At 46.3% G+C, this 17063-nt stretch overlaps 1 protein-coding gene across 8 annotated transcripts in view; it reads right to left on the bottom strand.

Annotated features, from left to right (window-relative positions):
* Positions 1–17063, bottom strand: part of PHF21A (PHD finger protein 21A) — a 137007-nt gene that overhangs the window by 25918 nt on the left and 94026 nt on the right. For 2 of the 8 annotated variants that reach the window (XM_083164506.1, XM_083164511.1), the window contains exons 5-13: positions 15453–15644; positions 11805–12056; positions 11299–11385; positions 10295–10579; positions 9211–9303; positions 9070–9121; positions 7656–7735; positions 6263–6323; positions 1981–2144 (exon numbers count right to left, since the gene is read on the bottom strand). In XM_083164506.1, coding sequence (XP_083020632.1) covers positions 1981–2144; positions 6263–6323; positions 7656–7735; positions 9070–9121; positions 9211–9303; positions 10295–10579; positions 11299–11385; positions 11805–12056; positions 15453–15644 — 1266 coding nt within the window. Of the gene's footprint in view, positions 1–1980; positions 2145–2203; positions 2227–6262; positions 6324–7655; positions 7736–9069; positions 9122–9210; positions 9304–10294; positions 10580–11298; positions 11389–11804; positions 12057–15452; positions 15645–17063 lie in introns of all 8 variants that reach the window. The other 6 variants (XM_083164507.1, XM_083164512.1, XM_083164505.1 and 3 more) reach the window with 4 other exon arrangements.

Genomic DNA, 17063 nt, shown 5'->3' with positions numbered 1-17063 from the left:
AGTCTTCCATCTGCTGCTACAAGTACAAGGAAAGGCCTGCTGTCATGTCACGCTGTAATTATTCTGGGTGTGGTATAGGGGTCCAACAGTCAGGATCCCGACAGTCATTATCCCAACTGGCCAGATCCAGACAGCATGGCGAGCGCAACAAAGCCCCTTGCGGGCATGGTGACTCACTGCGCGAGCCACCTATTCTATTCTCCCTCTATGGGAGTCGTGGACCCCCACGAGGGAAAATAGCCGATGGCCGTCGGGAACCCGGCTGTCTGTGTTTTGACAGTCGGGATCCCAACGTCGGGTGAATGCCTGTCGGGACCCCGTCCGGCAGCCCTTATTCTAGCCATTCCCCTGCCTGAAGGTGCGTGGTGAGAAACCCAAACTATACTGTACACATTCATCAATGGGTGTCTGCCTGGTTAGGGTACAGAGTAACCAAAAACATCAGTAACTGGCGAGTGATGAGCCGGAGAGGAAGGCCTACCAAATGACTAGCACAGGGAGTGTGACAGAGATGGGACCCAAACATCACAATATAAAGGAATATGAGCAGAGAGGACTACATATATAGTATTATAGTAATATACAGTACTTATTCAGCAAGAGTGTAAAGGTCACTACAGAAGGAAGGTCCCTTAGCTGGATGGGTTTGCAGGATAACTCGAGGCAAGAAACTCTTTAACCTGCACAAAGCAAATTATAAAATAACAGGTCGGTTGTGCGGCTACGTATTCAGCGGCAGATGCCGGAAGCCTGTCCCCTGGTCTGCCGATTTAGGAGCGCTTCCTGGCATGACCAGCGTGTGGCAAGCTAGGATACTGTAGAATGTATACCGTGAAGCAGCATCTATGTTCTGAGCGCCCAAAGAGGACGTCAATGGCTTTTCAGCATATAATATTTGTACCAGGCTGTATAGGATATTATAAGTAGATACTTTACTGCGCTTATCAATTGAAATCATTTTAAAAGGGGTTGTACCGTGGCCTGATTCAGCAATGTAAGAAGCATGCAAACGTTCAAAACCATGCTGCACTGCAGGTGGGGCAGATGTAACATGTGCAGAGAGGGTGCTTGTGTAGTTTCACGGCGGCACTGGGATGCGATGGTACTTGTGCAGTTTAACGGCACCCCTCCCCGTGGATCGCATTGAATCACATTGCACGCAATTTGATCGCACACCCACAGGATCCACGTCACCCCGAAGCGTGGCGAGGGGACACGTTACTCGTCCTCCCGACCTGCAGTTAATTTTCTAAAATGAGGCAAGCACAGCGAGCCTTGCGAGGGGACGCGGAATACACGTCAAGTAATCTGCAGCGCTCGCCACGCTTCGGGATCGGTGGCTCACTGCGATCGCCACACTTTATAAAATCAACGCCAAGCCGAAGTGGATAGTGGGGGTATGAAGAGGTCAGAAAGACACGTACCGTGTGACACTTCGGGGTTACGTGGATAGTGGGGGGTGCTAAATCGCATCGCACACAATCATATAGCATACGATCGTATCCCAGTGCCGGCGTGAAACTACACAAGTACCGCAGAGAGAGAGGGGTGGGGTGTGTTCAAACTGATATCTAAAAAATAAAGCTGCCTATCTGTGGGCTTCATGCTACAGTAGCCAGTATTTAGCCTGCACAGAAATAATATAAACGCATTTGCTTTCATTGCATGGCAACATGGCGTGTTCCAGACACAGAATAACTTTCCCAGGACTGAATCTGACCCTTTGCGAATGCTCCTGTGACAGTGTCTGGGGGCACCTACCTGACAACGCGCCATAAGCCACCGACCTCTACTGTCTACACACAATGTCAGTAACAGTCATCTACGGTACGTATATAGGATATATGCATAAGTATATGAACACCAAATGATATTACATACCAGAACAATTCTTTATACACATAAACAGTCCCTGCCCATCACACAATGGTACTGCTGGCTGTGCCAGGGCTGCGGGTCCTGACACCAGGAGTTACTTACGTCTGTGGAATAAGGGTTAGGCAGGGAGACAGGCAGGACACTTGCAGGGAAACTACATGTGATCTGTGTCTTTTCGCTTTCAGGGGAGTCAGGATGACTGGATGGAGGGGAGGTGGGTGGCAGTGCGCTCAGACCCAGGACCGTGTTGTATTTGGGAGGACGACCTATACGTTAATAAACACAAACAAAAAGAACAGAAAACAAAATGGGGGGGTTTACATACCTTTGGCCAGTGTTCCTCATTGGCTAGCATGGAAAAGGAAACGATGCAGAAAGATGAAGAAAATAACCGTAATACAATATTAGACAGGCAAAAAGGGACAGCGCGTATTAGGGAAAGCTAAAAGGAAAAGGCGACAGTAGGAAGCTTCAGGCGGCAAAACCCACGCACACATATATAACAAGGCACATGTACTGTAATGTAATGTATTATTAGGCAGTTCCATCGGTCAGATTGGGCGTAGGGAGGCTGGAACCACAACCAAATACATGTCTACGGTAACGAACTTTACATCTACTATGCATAAGGAACCGGGTCCATTTCCAGAGCTATTTTTTTTTTTTCGTTTTAGTTTTTTTAACAGTTAAGCAGAAGTTGGAACCCTAAATTTGATGGCACAGGTTAGGTCTTAGGATGGGTGTGTGGCAAGATAGAAGTAAATGTCCGGAGGTACACGGGCCCTCAAATCGGAGTAGTGGTGGTGGTGTGGGGGGGGGGGGGGGGGGGGAAGAGACCAAGGACAGCAGCAGCAAGATACCAGCCCCAAACACGGTGGGGAGAGTAATGGGTGGTATGTGACAACAAGGGGAGCATATGCATTTAATTGAAATGCTCCCCGGCAGCCCTTATGATGGGTTGTCTATTCTGGACAGGCATGGGCAGGTAGTCTAGCAACACCCGGTGCGGTGATACATGATAGAGTCTCCTCTTTCTCAGCGTCTGAGTGAGCAGCCATCACAGCGGGGCCCATGCTTGACCTTATGGCCACACATACAGTGTGTGGCCATAAGGTGTGTGTGCCATGTGTAAGACATGCCCAGTGTTAGTGTCCATACAGCGATATATGCATCATAGCTGCTCTCCCAGTAAGGACTCCATGATAAATATAGCTGAAAACAGTTATTGCAATGAAAACGGGCAGCACCGGAAACTCTAATAAATTGGCCCTTTTAAAAACTTTTGTTTGTTCCTCTGTTGCAACTAACTGCATCCAATAGTAACCTCAAGCTGTTTGGTTAGGGAGAAGATCCCAAATATACACCAAAGTGTCCTTCTGTGTTCCGACCACTGCCCTAGGATTCCGAAATTAGTCACCCCCTTGTTAGGTAAAATACATTTTTGGTTTGCATGAGTGACCTCATAGGAAAATTTGGGGTGGAATAAGGGTTAGGCAGGGAGACCAAGGACAGCAGCAGCAAGATACCAGCCCCAAACACGGTGGGGAGAGTAATGGGTGGTATGTGACAACAAGGGGAGCATATGCATTTAATTGAAATGCTCCCCGGCAGCCCTTATGATGGGTTGTCTATTCTGGACAGGCATGGGCAGGTAGTCTAGCAACACCCGGTGCGGTGATACATGATAGAGTCTCCTCTTTCTCAGCGTCTGAGTGAGCAGCCATCACAGCGGGGCCCATGCTTGACCTTATGGCCACACATACAGTGTGTGGCCATAAGGTGTGTGTGCCATGTGTAAGACATGCCCAGTGTTAGTGTCCATACAGCGATATATGCATCATAGCTGCTCTCCCAGTAAGGACTCCATGATAAATATAGCTGAAAACAGTTATTGCAATGAAAATGGGCAGCACCGGAAACTCTAATAAATTGGCCCTTTTAAAAACTTTTGTTTGTTCCTCTGTTGCAACTAACTGCATCCAATAGTAACCTCAAGCTGTTTGGTTAGGGAGAAGATCCCAAATATACACCAAAGTGTCCTTCTGTGTTCCGACCACTGCCCTAGGATTCCGAAATTAGTCACCCCCTTGTTAGGTAAAATACATTTTTGGTTTGCATGAGTGACCTCATAGGAAAATTTGGGGTGTGGTAGAATAGCTCAACAATGTTATGGTCAACAGGCAATATAACACTAAATGGCTAAAATGCATATGATTGACAGGGCCAAAATGTACAACTTTTTTTTTTATACAAAAAAATCTTGTATATTGTTATAGTAACACCATGAGTACAAACATCTATGCTCGCCACACTTAATCTTACCAGTAGGTGTCCACGCAAGCAAACATTGTGACCATTGTCACCCCGACCTTCTGAATCGGAATGCATGTTGAACGATACATTTTTGATCTATCATCTATCTATGGACCGGATTCTGAGCTGCGAGTAAGATCTAAAAAAAGCAAGTACGTGTGAACCATGCTGAGCTGCAGATGGGGCAGGTGTAACCTGGTGCAAAGAGTTAGATGTGGGAGGAGCTTGGGCCAATCTTAGATCTAAATTGCACTGTAAAGATAAAGCTGCTCAGCATCTGTGGGCTACATGGAGAAGCAGCCAGTATTTACCCTGCATCCAAAGACAAAAAAAATGTATTTGCACCTTTTGCATTGCAACTTTGTTTGTCCAGGGGCAGGGTTACTTGCACTTATCCCAGCTCACAACCAGGCCTTACATACACAAACTCATGCTCTACCCCCTGTAGCGGAACCAGAGTTGCATGCAAACCAGCCACATTAGACTGAGGAAAATAAACACTGATGTTTGCCCGCGTGTAGAGTACGCATCTATGGGGTCGCATTACCCCTTCCTACGCACTTCTGAAAGTAACCGGCACCATTATCAGCCGTATTCTACAGCAGCCATATAGCTGGTGCAAGAGATCTGTGCAAAATCAAAGTTCTAACTGCAATCGCCTAAAAGAACATGTAGCCTACTTGCATATACCCCACTGATGCCGACTGACATATTCATCTGCAAATGGAGATAGGACTGAGATGTATACAAGTCTGAGTCACCTCTATTTGCTTGTGCAGTTAGTGCAGCGTAAACATCATATCTGTCCACTAGATGGCGCTTCATGGACCTCTGAGTTTGTATTTGCAAATAACAAACAAAATGATTGGGGTATGAAGAGAGCCGCTGGGGAAGTCTGACAAATAAGTGTAGGGACACAGGATAGAACGCAGCGGGCGCGCACAATCTCAAGGAAAAATTGACAAAAATAAATAACTAAACCTGTAGTCTACAGAGATGGCGAGATGGAGTCATTAACTGCTACGATAGCTGCTAGCTAGAACTGGCAGCAAATCTGGACAATAAGCATAACAGTACCACCACCTGCGGTGTTCTTCCCGTACAAGCGCTCGCATGCCAGCACAGTAAGCGTCGGCCTACAATACTGCGCTCACACTTAGAGAAGTTTCGGGACAGTAAATAAAAAAACAAAAAACATTCCAATCCGCACAAACTTGCGCAGCATTGCGGTTTTTTAAACTCAACAGGGAGAATAAGGATAAACATGGCAATCTTATATTTACAAGCCATGCCTAGAGACCGATATGCCACACAGGATAAATAAAGACCCTAAATTTTGCATTGAGAGCAAAAAACAAGCAAATATGCTGATGCTGAACTTCAGCCCCTTCCTATAGAATAAGGAGATCTCCAACAAAAGACACTAAGGGCCAGATGCATCAATCTTCAAAAAGTGATCAAACTGACCAGCCAATCAGCTTCTAACTGCCGTGCTACAGGATCGGTTTGTAAAAAAATGACAGGTAGGAGCTGATTGGCTGGTTGCTTACCCCTCTCAACGTTATCACTTTTTGAACCTTGATACATCTGTCCCTTTGGGTTACAGGTTACATCGCTAGACCACAGAAACCAATCAGATTTCTTGTGTCCAACATGCCCTCTTCTAGACCAAGCCATTTGCTGATTGGATGTGGTGGGGTTTGAGCAGCGTTTATAATAATCCCTCTGTTCTTTCTATAGTGGTTCTACTTTTGGTAACACCCCTGGGAGTGACCACTATCTTTACAGAAAGCTGAAAAATGACCCTAAAATAATCTAAGCAGCTAGACTGTGCTCCTATTGCCAGGCGTACAGAGAGTATGGAAGAGAGCACTCTGTTAATAAGTCTACATGCAGATCCGTAGGGTATAGTCTACAACTAAAGTAAAGGCAAGAGTGTTAGTAGAACACCAGCAGCGGTATCATGCAAGTCCAAGGCCCCGATGCGGTCCCACCAATGCCCGCAGTAAGCAGCACAGAGACAGAGCGAGAAGAGAGGGAGGCGGAAGGAGCGCAGCACTGAGGATGTTACCTCTCTTCCGTGTTCCTGGATGCATTGTGCTGTTCAGGTACGTCACTGCACTCTTCTTACGCTGCAACAGAGAAAAGGCCGCTCATTATAAAGACAATCACATCGCCAAGGACACAGTTCTGATTATCGGACAGTTAACTGGCGAACTCTGTGATATTGATAATTGTTGTCACACATGACACACACACATAACATATGGACTGTCGGCCTAACATTGTGTAGGTGTCCCTCGTGCTGCAAGAACAGCTCTGACCGGTCGAGGCTTGGACTCCACAAGACCTCTGATGGTGTCCTGCAGTACCTGGCACCAAGCAGAAGATCCTTTGAGTCCTCTAAAATGCAAGGTCGGGGTCCCCATAGCTCGGACCTTTTTTATAGTGCATTCCAGAGATGTGGGATCAGACTAAGATCTGGGCAGCTTGGAGGCCAAGTGAACACTGTGTACTGGGTCACGTTCCGCAGAGCATTCCTGAACAAGATATGCAGTGTGGCATGTATCAAAGTAATATCCAGATGAATGCCAGGATCCAAGGCTTCCCAGAAGAGTATCTTGCCCCACCGCCTTGCCTTTATCCCATAGTGCATCCTGGTGCCATCTCCTCCCCAGGTAAAACAAGTTCTCTGTGGACTAGGACCAGACCAACTAGCTTCTGCTCCTCACACACATCAATGAGCCCTGGCGGCCCAAGAGCCTGTAGAGGTTTCTGCTGCCGCTTTTGGTAGGTACTAACCACTGCATACCGGGACCACCCAATAAGACCCGCCATATTGGGGATGCTCTGACCCAGCCCTTTTGCCATCACAATCATGGCCCCTGTCAAAGTGGCTCAGATCCTTACACTCGCTTCCAACACAACGACTTTCACTCGCTGCCCAATATATCCCTCTCTATTGTAATGAGATACTCAGCGTTATTCAATACACCTGTTAATGTAACGGCTGACGGGGGAACAGATTTATAGGTTTTATTCAATTGGCAGCATCTAAAATACATATATTTACAGTTAACTTAATGCAGACTGTAACACATTACAACAGTAAATCTGGCTTTATAGGGACCTTAATGCCTTTTCCCTCCTGTATTCCCTATTGGCACACCTGCTGAATCATAATACTTTAGACCACTCCCATCGGAACAGACCACACCCACTTGTAGCATGGCTATGCCCGGTTTCTGCTTAATACAGATATACCCGGATTTAAACCGTGTCTATCACGGAACTAACTACAGGGGCTTAATCAGGCAGAATATACCGTCCTAATAGCGGCTTCGTGTACATGTCATCATTAACTGGGTGCGGGATATTAGTATCCACAGTGTACTGGTGTGACCATTAGTGTTGGTGTCCAGTGTGAAAAGCAAATTATGTCGTTCTGTAGAGTAACTCCCCACCTCTGGTTCAAATACTGCCCCGCTGTACACAGGGTTGGCGGTTGTTCTTCGTTTCCTTTCTTGCCTTTTACTTTGAATTTCTGCAAAGGAACACATCGGTTTATTTAGGAGTAAGTGTGTAACACGCAGGGCAGCCAAGAGGAATGCCGGGCCCCAGTAAAATGTTGGGGGCGTGGCCTAATCGCGGGAGCCTTGTCCACCATTAGGCCACGCTCCCAAAACATTTAGGGGGTGATAACACACTTTAAAGTTGAGGAGGAGTGTTATTGTCTCCACCCCCCTCAGCATCAGCAGCACATAACCACAGCATGTGCTGTGCTGACAGCAGGCTCAGCATGACCTCTCATGCTGTCAGTGAGACGCTCATGGTGAGCCTGTTGTCAACACAGCACATGCTGTAGGTGTGTGCTGCCTGGGAGGAACAGAGGGGGAAGGGTGGACCAGGGCCCCCGACGGGCCCTTCCAGCAAGCCCGGGCCCGGGTAATTAGTACCCGCTCCCTCTCGGCAGCCCTGGTAACACGGTACATAAGATAGAACAGGAATACAAATGATTGTTTATTTTCCTTAATCCATCTAAATCTCATGTCATATACAACAAGTACAGATAAAGGGCCAGATTCTCTAAGCTTCAAAAGTGATAAAATGGAGAGTGATAAACAGCCAGCCAATCAGCTCCTACCTGCCATGTCACAGACTGTGTTTGAAAAATGTCAGACAGGAGCTGATTGGCTGGCTGTTTATCACTCTCGATTTTATCACTTTTGAAGCTTAGAGAATCTGGCCCAAAGGGAGTTCAGAATGACCAGCACATGTCAGTTGCCATAAGAAACGTGGGCTGGGTACAATGGGGGTAACTGCTGAAGGAAAGCCCACATATAGGCTGAGGGCACATATAAAGCCAAGTCGTCCGACCCAGGCAGCCCATGTAGTATCGGTGTGGAACCCAGGTTAATGTTCAATCCTAAAGGGAGATAGAGAGGCTCAGGGAAGAGAGAGCAAAGGGGAAGACGGACTGTGGCAGAGCGGAAGAAGCTGAGATTGAAAAGGGAGGAACCATCAACTAAATCGATGGCAGAGCCATTGATGGACATCGCTAGTTAAACTGGCTGCGTGGGGCCTGGTCCTAACCAAATTTCAACCGCACTCCCTTCTGTGGAGGGATCTTAATCCCACTGTGAGGGTCAGATGTACTAAGCTTGATAAGTAATAAAATGGAGAGTGTTACACAACCAGCCAATCAGCTCCTGCCTGTCATGTCACCAGCTGTGTTTGAACATGTCAGTTAGGAGCTGATTGGTTGGTTATCACTCCCCATTTTTTTACTTTTCAGTGCATCTCACCCTCTGTGCGTTCACCCAGATGGATAAAGGAGAAGAACAGATGCAAGGACACAGGAACGGGTTCTGGACTCACCTTCTAAATGGTCGTGCGTTACCAGGCCTAGCGACACCATGAAGGCGAGTTTCTACGGACAAGAGAACAACATCCATTCACTAAAGACTTCAGGGAGGGAAACAACACAATTCCATGTATATCACTGGCATTTGGTTCTACCTGTGGGTTTTCCTCTCGTTTTGGCTTTGGGGCAGGTGGTATTGTTATACTGCTTTCAGTTGGTTTCTCCGTTTCCACCTGAGTTTTAATTGTCTGGGAAGAAAACAGGGATCAGATATTATGCAGAGTCTCCGGGAACATTTGGGGGTCATTCAGATGCGGTTGGTACTTGGTGCATGGCACCATTGGGTCCTGCGATGTCGGAAGCAGGGTGGCAGCAGACTGCCAGTGATCGACAGTCTGCTGCCATTTGGAGGCAGGAAGGAAGCAGCAGTGATAGCAACTCCAACCTGCGTGCAATCTGTAGGTCCTAAGTGGATGTCAAACGTACACAAATAGCGCAACTTCCCGACATATATATATATATCCTGCCAGTAAGAACGCTAGAGAATTTATATCCCACCTAGCTGAAACATCGTTGGAATCTATACTATAGACATAAATTGAAATAAAACCTCTGTACAAGCGGTAATCTATGTAGTAGAGATTGTGCCAGGTAACACAATAACACAGATAAATGCCCCCATGGCACGTACAGACGTGTTCTCATACACCGTCACGGAGTCACGCCAGCTTTCTTGTGACTGTCTCTACGAGCATCTTTTTGGCTCAAAATGTGCTTCTCGGTCACACAAATGGAACAACTGGGTGACACAAAACTGCGTAACAAGGTTCAGTAGTCTGAAAAATGATATATGAAGGGCTACAATGCAATATCTTTCACGTTGTCAATGCCAAGTTTTGTTTGGCTTCATCTGCCACTTTGTACATATTCCAAACAAACTCCTGTGTGGTTAAAGCCACAGCCCGGCGTCTCCGCTACAGCATGATCGGTGTTTTGCTGCATCTGTGTCCTGAATAAGATACAAAGAAAAAGTTGCTGTGCGCACATGCCCTACGGCGTATTGAGGCCACATCTGTAAGCGGATTGTTCCGGACAACGTGAAGCATTAATAATCGCCTTGTTGATATAAAGTGCAGCACACTGTAACACATGGCGCGTCTCTGATACGGCATACACAGTACACAGTCTGACCTGACATTCACATTGCGCCTATAGCTACCGCTCCTCAGGCGGACGTACCTGCTTCTCCAGGTTTGGTTTTGGAAGCTGCAGCGTCTGTGGAGCCGCCAGTCTTGTGCCCGGCGCTGCGATCACGATACTGGTGAGCTGTGCTGTGGGGAAGGCTTTGGAAAGGGCCGTGGGTTGCCCATTTACAATGCGCACAGGATGGATAGAGTTCTGCGATGTGGGCGTTAACTTTGTCGTCAGCATGACTGGCCGCTGGATGAGCTGAGGGGCTGCCAGCATGGGGGGAGGAGCGGGGGCAATGGGAATGTTGTTTTGTGCTGCTGGTTTTGGCCGCACCTGTGATAAATATAACAATGCTTTAGGAAATGCACAAGACCAATAGGACAATGAATAGTATATACTAGGGATGACTGCAAACCAATCAGGTACCAGTCGTGGCGAAACCAAAACCTGTGCGGATAGCACCATATTTATAAATGGAGGGAAATTCAATTAGACGCAGTAATTTACCACAAATTGATCAAACCAGACTATCTAATTAGCCCTGAATGTAGCCTTACGTTAACAGGATTGTTTGGGGGTCTATAGATACCCAAAAAAGAAATCTCCAATAAATAGCCTGGGTGAAGCGTACCCAAATACACATAGCACCGGAAAGTATCCAGAATTCTAGGTTTTAACAGTTCATTTACCGGGCTAGAACATATATATAATAAGTATAATAGGCCCGGTTGTTTAAACTTTAATCTACAACCTTATTTTAGGATCAGTAAATAAATTGTGTCTAATTAAATTCCCCACTTACCAACAAAAAAATTCCAGATATCTGTAGATATTTCCCATGTAAAACATCTCTCTGTTCTGTACTGTGCTACATGTCTGCCACCATAAATGTATCCTATTTAGGAAATATTTCTGCCGGAAGGGCATACAGTTTATAATGCTAACAAAACTGTACTTTAAAGTATCCTTTGCGCGTTCAAAAAAAACGCCATCTTCACAATAAACCTTCCATGCGTAACCGGAGAAAAGGGAAAGCGATCAGACAAACTCACTTGTGGAAGAAATGTTGGACGAGGAGTAAGTCGAGGAGGAGGGATGAACTGGGGAACTTTGATAGTCTGAGAGGTTGTTGCCTGGACCTGCTATAAAGGAAATAAAACCTTACTAGAAACATAGATTTTGACGACAGATAAAAAAAAAAAAACACTTGACCCATCAAATCTGACCATTATATTAACCTTTAGATATATCAACCCTATTTGATAATTAGTCCCAGCATGCCTTGCCACAGTTTTGTTATTAGAGAATGCCAAAACTGTGGCAATGCATGCTGGGATGTGTAGTTTTCCAACAGCTGGAGTGCCACAGTTACGCCAGGCCTTCCCTACTGTCTAAGCCTCTACCCCCTCTGATGCGTCTATTTTATGCCCGGCTCAAAAGTAGCCTTTGGGGTTTTATGCATGATTTTGCCTTATTTTTTTAGCTCACTACAATAGAATGTATCTGACAGATGGCACAATGCAGTTTATCACGCACACAACACAACATTATCACTCACCAAAGTAACAGCATTTTTTGCCACTATCTGAAATGTCTCTGTTCCCTGACTGGTGACCTTGTTGGACGTCTGCAGGTTGACCGCGGCGGTTTGCACGTCAGAACCGAGGACTGCTTTCTGGCTGTTTATGGCAGTCACCATGGCGATGGTTGGTCGTTGCCCCATGACAGAAGCGGGCATGGACGCTGCTGCGGCCTTCAGCACAAGAGGTAGAGTCTTAGCCGTGATCATAGAAGCCGTAGCCACAGTCTTCTAAGGGAAATAGATGGAGTTAGATGGAATATTTAGTTACATTCATTCTACGCAGGACAAGATAAACCCTTCAGTTCTGAATAAAAGAATGCAACAACTATGCAAGCATGTGACAAAACGGGGGAACACAGGGTAAAGAAGCCGACTTTGTAATGGAAATGAAAAAAAAAAAGTTTAATTTGGTTCTAAACAAACAGTCACATTGGGGTTGATTCAATTGCTCTTGCACGCCTGATCTCCTGTCTAAAGTGATTAGTGTTCCCGCTAGGCTGTTTTAGCGGGGCGCTGCGCCCTGCCCGATTTTTACAGGGCAAAATGCGCCCTGCCCTGCTAGCAGCGCCCCGCTAAAACAGCGTGGTGCCTGCCCTGGCTGTGTGCACGGGGAAGCGCAGCGCCGCCTTAGACGGCGATTCCCAGCGCTTCCCCGGCAGCACAGTAACGTCGGCGGTGCCGGCCCCGCCTCCTTTAGTGACGGCGCCGGGCGGGCCTGCCCCTTTTCGCAACGTCGCGGCCACGCCCCTTATCGTGACGTTGCTGCCCGGGACCGCCCACAATTGTGACGTCGGCGGGCCTGGTCTGCCCCCCTTGCGCTGCGGCGCCCTGCCCGCCCTCATTTCTTTTTTTTTTAAATTGAGTATTTTTATTAAAGCCCGCCCTCATTTCTAGAGGGAACACTATTGATGGATGATTGGGAGCTGCAATTCAAATTTACACACACACACACACACACACACACACATATATCACTCCCAAATGTTTCTTTATAGCGTACTGACCGCGCCCCAAATAGAAGGGGCCTAGCCACTAATAGTGACTAATCCCGCCTAACGTCCTAAGACTTTGCACACGTTTCTTCTCGCACCCTAGGAGGCATCCTAGCAGCTAAATTTTCTCAGGAAAATTTGATTAGGTTTTACAAGGGTGTAATTGAAAGCATCATATCATATTGCATTGTGGTGTGGTTTGGAAATAGCACAAAAAAAGACCTTAAGAAATTGGATAGGGTGATTCGGACTGCAGCGACCATTATTGGCTGTGATCTGACCTCTGTTGAGGAAATCTTTGTTAAAAACTGCCGTCGGAAGAGAGAAAGTATTATGCATGATTGTTACCATCCTTATTATGACATCTTTTCTTTCTTACCATCAAAAAAAAGGCTAAGATGTCTTAGGGTCTAGAACTACGCGAATGAGAAATAGCTTCTTCCCTATGGCATTTACTGATTTTAACCAAAACTATTAATGGTTCTCTCTGTGTGTCTTTGATGTAATTTCGTTGCTGCTCAGTTTTATATTGTGTAACAATGACAATAAATGTTATCTTATGAGAGAAGGAATGTCAGCCTCGCAGCTACCCGGCGCCTAAACAGAGCAACAATTGAATTGCTTCGTTTTGCACCCCGTGGAAGTATCTGTTGCGGGGAAACTAGTGAAACACACAGATTTCCTCCATTCTTATATTAATTATCTTGGGTGTCATATCTTGGGTAAGAAACGGTACTTATATGTTAGTTGAGCGCCCACTATAGTTAGTACGCTCATACCCCCACTATCCATGTTGTCATGGAGTTGATTTTATATAGTGTGGCAAGCGCAGCGAGCCACCAAGTCCGAAGCGTGGCGAGCGTAGCGTGCCCCGCGAGGGGACGTGGAAAACTAAGCAAATAGCTTAGTGGGCGCCCAACTAACATATAAGTACCAGAAAGGTTTTCTCAAACAAAAGGCGGAATGGACCACCATACACTCTACTAAAACACGGGTGCATAGAAGTTTCATTGTTACCTGTAGCAACAGATACGTTTGTGTTCTAGTTCAGTGGTTCCCAACCCTGGTCCTCAAATACCCCCAACAGTGCAAGTTTTCTAGGTCACCCGGCAGGTGCACTCATTATTCAGGCACATTTGAAAAGATCACAGGTGGAGCTAATTATAGCACTGTTGGGGGTACTTGAGGACCAGGGTTGGGAACCACCGTTCTAGAGTGACGTGCAATATCCCACGTGACCAGCTAATGTACAGATCTGCAGAAGTGACCAGTAAGCTACAATCGCAGAACAAGCAGCACACTTTTGCCATCCCAGTGGTTCTCAAAGGGCCCAGGAATTATCTTCCTAGAACCATGCACTCTCAATGCTTTTGTATTGCAGTAAGTTCAGCCAGGCAGCACCCACTGGGGCAGAGTGGTGGCACAGCCTGTTCTGCAAGAATATCCTTAATTTATTAAAGGAGCTTTATATTAAAATCTTGAGCACAGAAAGCATCTTCTTGCCATTAATCATCGATATTAATGTGCGTTTGCTTGGTGCTCCTTCTGCACACCCAGGAACAGTATAGGAGGCGTCTGATGATACAGCGAGTGCTCACGGTGACTATTTTGCAGAAAGCCATCTCTGATGAAGTCCCTGGATGTTCTCTCAGGCGTCCCCTTATCTCATCATGTTGCACGTACAGTTACAGCACAACTGATGGCTAATGAAGCTGCACAAGTCAGTCCACATAGCAGTGAATGAATGGAAAGGGATATTTAGTCACATCACATTTTCTTTCAGGAGATTCAACTGATTGCAACTATAAAGCTATCTACCATATCCGGAACACGCACATTCCCTACATTACACCTCAATAAAAGGATGGAATGTGATTTAAATAAAAACTACAATGGAAACGGAACTATAAGCAGAACAACAAACAAAACTACATACTAAATGAAAATATGAAAAAGGAAAACAAAATGACTGTACCAAGGGCTGTTAGCAAACAGCAATATGTTTTTAGGGGACTATTTATAAATCTGCTGAATAAAATATCGTAATAAAACAAATAAGGAAGTTCCTCTTGGCTACATCCAGCTTAAAGGTCCCGCACACATCACATTGCACAGCACAGACTGTTCTTTTGTACTAGATCACATCGCATCTAGTACATAAAGCACCCGCTTTACACGTCATGTGATTTTTGGACTAGATGCAACTCTCGCTGCACATGTTACATCTGCCCCCCTGCAGTGCAGCATGGTTTTGTCCAGCCAAGAAGGAATTTGCCAGAAGGAGGGAACCAGAATACCCTCCCCCCCTTATCTGGAGCAACCAAACTCAATGTATAGCACCCCACGGGCCAGGTGGCGCTCACATGCACCCCCCCAGCGGATTCTAAAAATCACACCTGCATTTACCAAAACATACACAGTAATCCGCTCAGTTTTGACTCATCGCTTAATCCACCAAACCAGAGGTGCGTATCATTACCAGAACAATTCTGATTGGGTAGAAATGAACACCATCAAGGGCAGCAGTGCAGGGATCAGGTCCATCAGTGTATTACACCTGGGTCAGAACAGAACCGACCCCACCGTGATCACGCTGTACTCAGACCATTCGCCCCTTGTCGGCCTCACTCACCTGTGCGCCACTCAGGCCTGGAAGAGGTGATGCAGACGTCTGGGAGATCTGGTGCAGCTGTATCTGGTGCGGCTGCACTTGTGGTGTTGGCGCTTTGCTTTCTAGCTGTAGCAGAGGTTGGAGGAGGAGCTTGTTGTCCGGGAGTTCCTGTTTCACTATAAGATTCTTCCGAAGCTGCTCCACGACGAGTTTCTGTGAGACACAATGCAGTCGGCACGTTACACATGGAACAGGAATAGGTGTTAAGGACACATATTAGAAGACGTATAAGGCTTAAATACCGTTGGACGCTTAAAGATAGTCAACAGCATCTAGATCGCCGGTAACGAAAGTTAGACGCAGTCGTTCCATCAACGGGAACATGATCTACAGTAACATGGTAAATCATGTTTTTTGCTTTAGAACGACTTGGTTCATACGTTGCCACCCAAGTGGGCATATAGTTAGATTGCGTGAAGCATGGTGGGCGTAGCGAGCCATGCATGGGGACACTGTACACTTATATGGGGTCCATGTTAACCTATGCCGACATAGGTACCAAAAAAAAGGTGATAAACTCATATCGACCTTGCGACTGTCAATCACATCCCTGTCGATCTAACACTGACGTCTAACTCTCGTTACTGTTTATCTAGATGCTGTCGACTATCTTTAGGTGTCTAACTGGTCTCAGTCGATCTCGACCATCACTGGCACTACCCGCTATACCAAAACCGGATAACAGCATGAACTGAACTACACCACGCCATTCACCTGAAACCTCTGATTCCAAATTAGGGAGGGACAAAGGGAGGGACACAATTGTGAGCTGTCGGACAGTAACAGAACATCGCTCATTTTGCAGCCCGATAACGGTGTGCAGGAACAGGAGCAATGTTGCGGTGCTGTGATTCTCAGTGACTGACCCCACAGAGGGAATTCTCTGAATACTGGAGACTAAAGGTGCACCTGGGTGTGCGGAGAGGCGGAATAAAGTCTCTGCAGGGTGCAGAAGTGTCATCCAGACATCAAACGTGTAGTTCTCTATTACTACCTCCAGGAACATCATAACCTGCACCACTTTCGGATGTTTAAAAGCATATTTTTAATTTAGTTACACTAGGCAAAGTGCATCCAACTCCACCCCCCTTATTTATTTACAGTTTCTTATATGGCGCAGCAGATTCCGTTACAGTGTCTTATATAGCGCAGCAGATTCCGTTACAGCGCCTTATATAGCGCAGCAGATTCCGTTACAGTGTCTTATATAGCGCAGCAGATTCCGTTACAGTGTCTTATATAGCGCAGCAGATTCCGTTACAGCGCCTTATATAGCGCAGCAGATTCCGTTACAGTGTCTTATATAGCGCAGCAGATTCCGTTACAGTGTCTTATATAGCGCAGCAGATTCCGTTACAGCGCCTTATATAGCGCAGCAGATTCCGTTACAGTGTCTTATATAGCACAGCAGGTTCCGTTACAGCGTCTTATATAGCACAGCAGGTTCCGTTACAGCATCTTATATAGCGCAGCAGATTCCGTTACCGTATCTTATATAGCGCAGCAGATTCCGTCACAGTGTCTTATATAACACAGCATATATACGTTACAGTGTCTTATATCGTGCAGCAG

Source organism: Crinia signifera, chromosome 11 (genome assembly GCF_055691185.1).
Source record: "Crinia signifera chromosome 11, ASM5569118v1, whole genome shotgun sequence".
Classification (NCBI taxonomy): domain Eukaryota; kingdom Metazoa; phylum Chordata; class Amphibia; order Anura; family Myobatrachidae; genus Crinia; species Crinia signifera.
The sequence above is the reverse complement of the archived record's forward strand: the minus strand, read 5'-3'. Positions and strand labels throughout refer to the sequence as shown.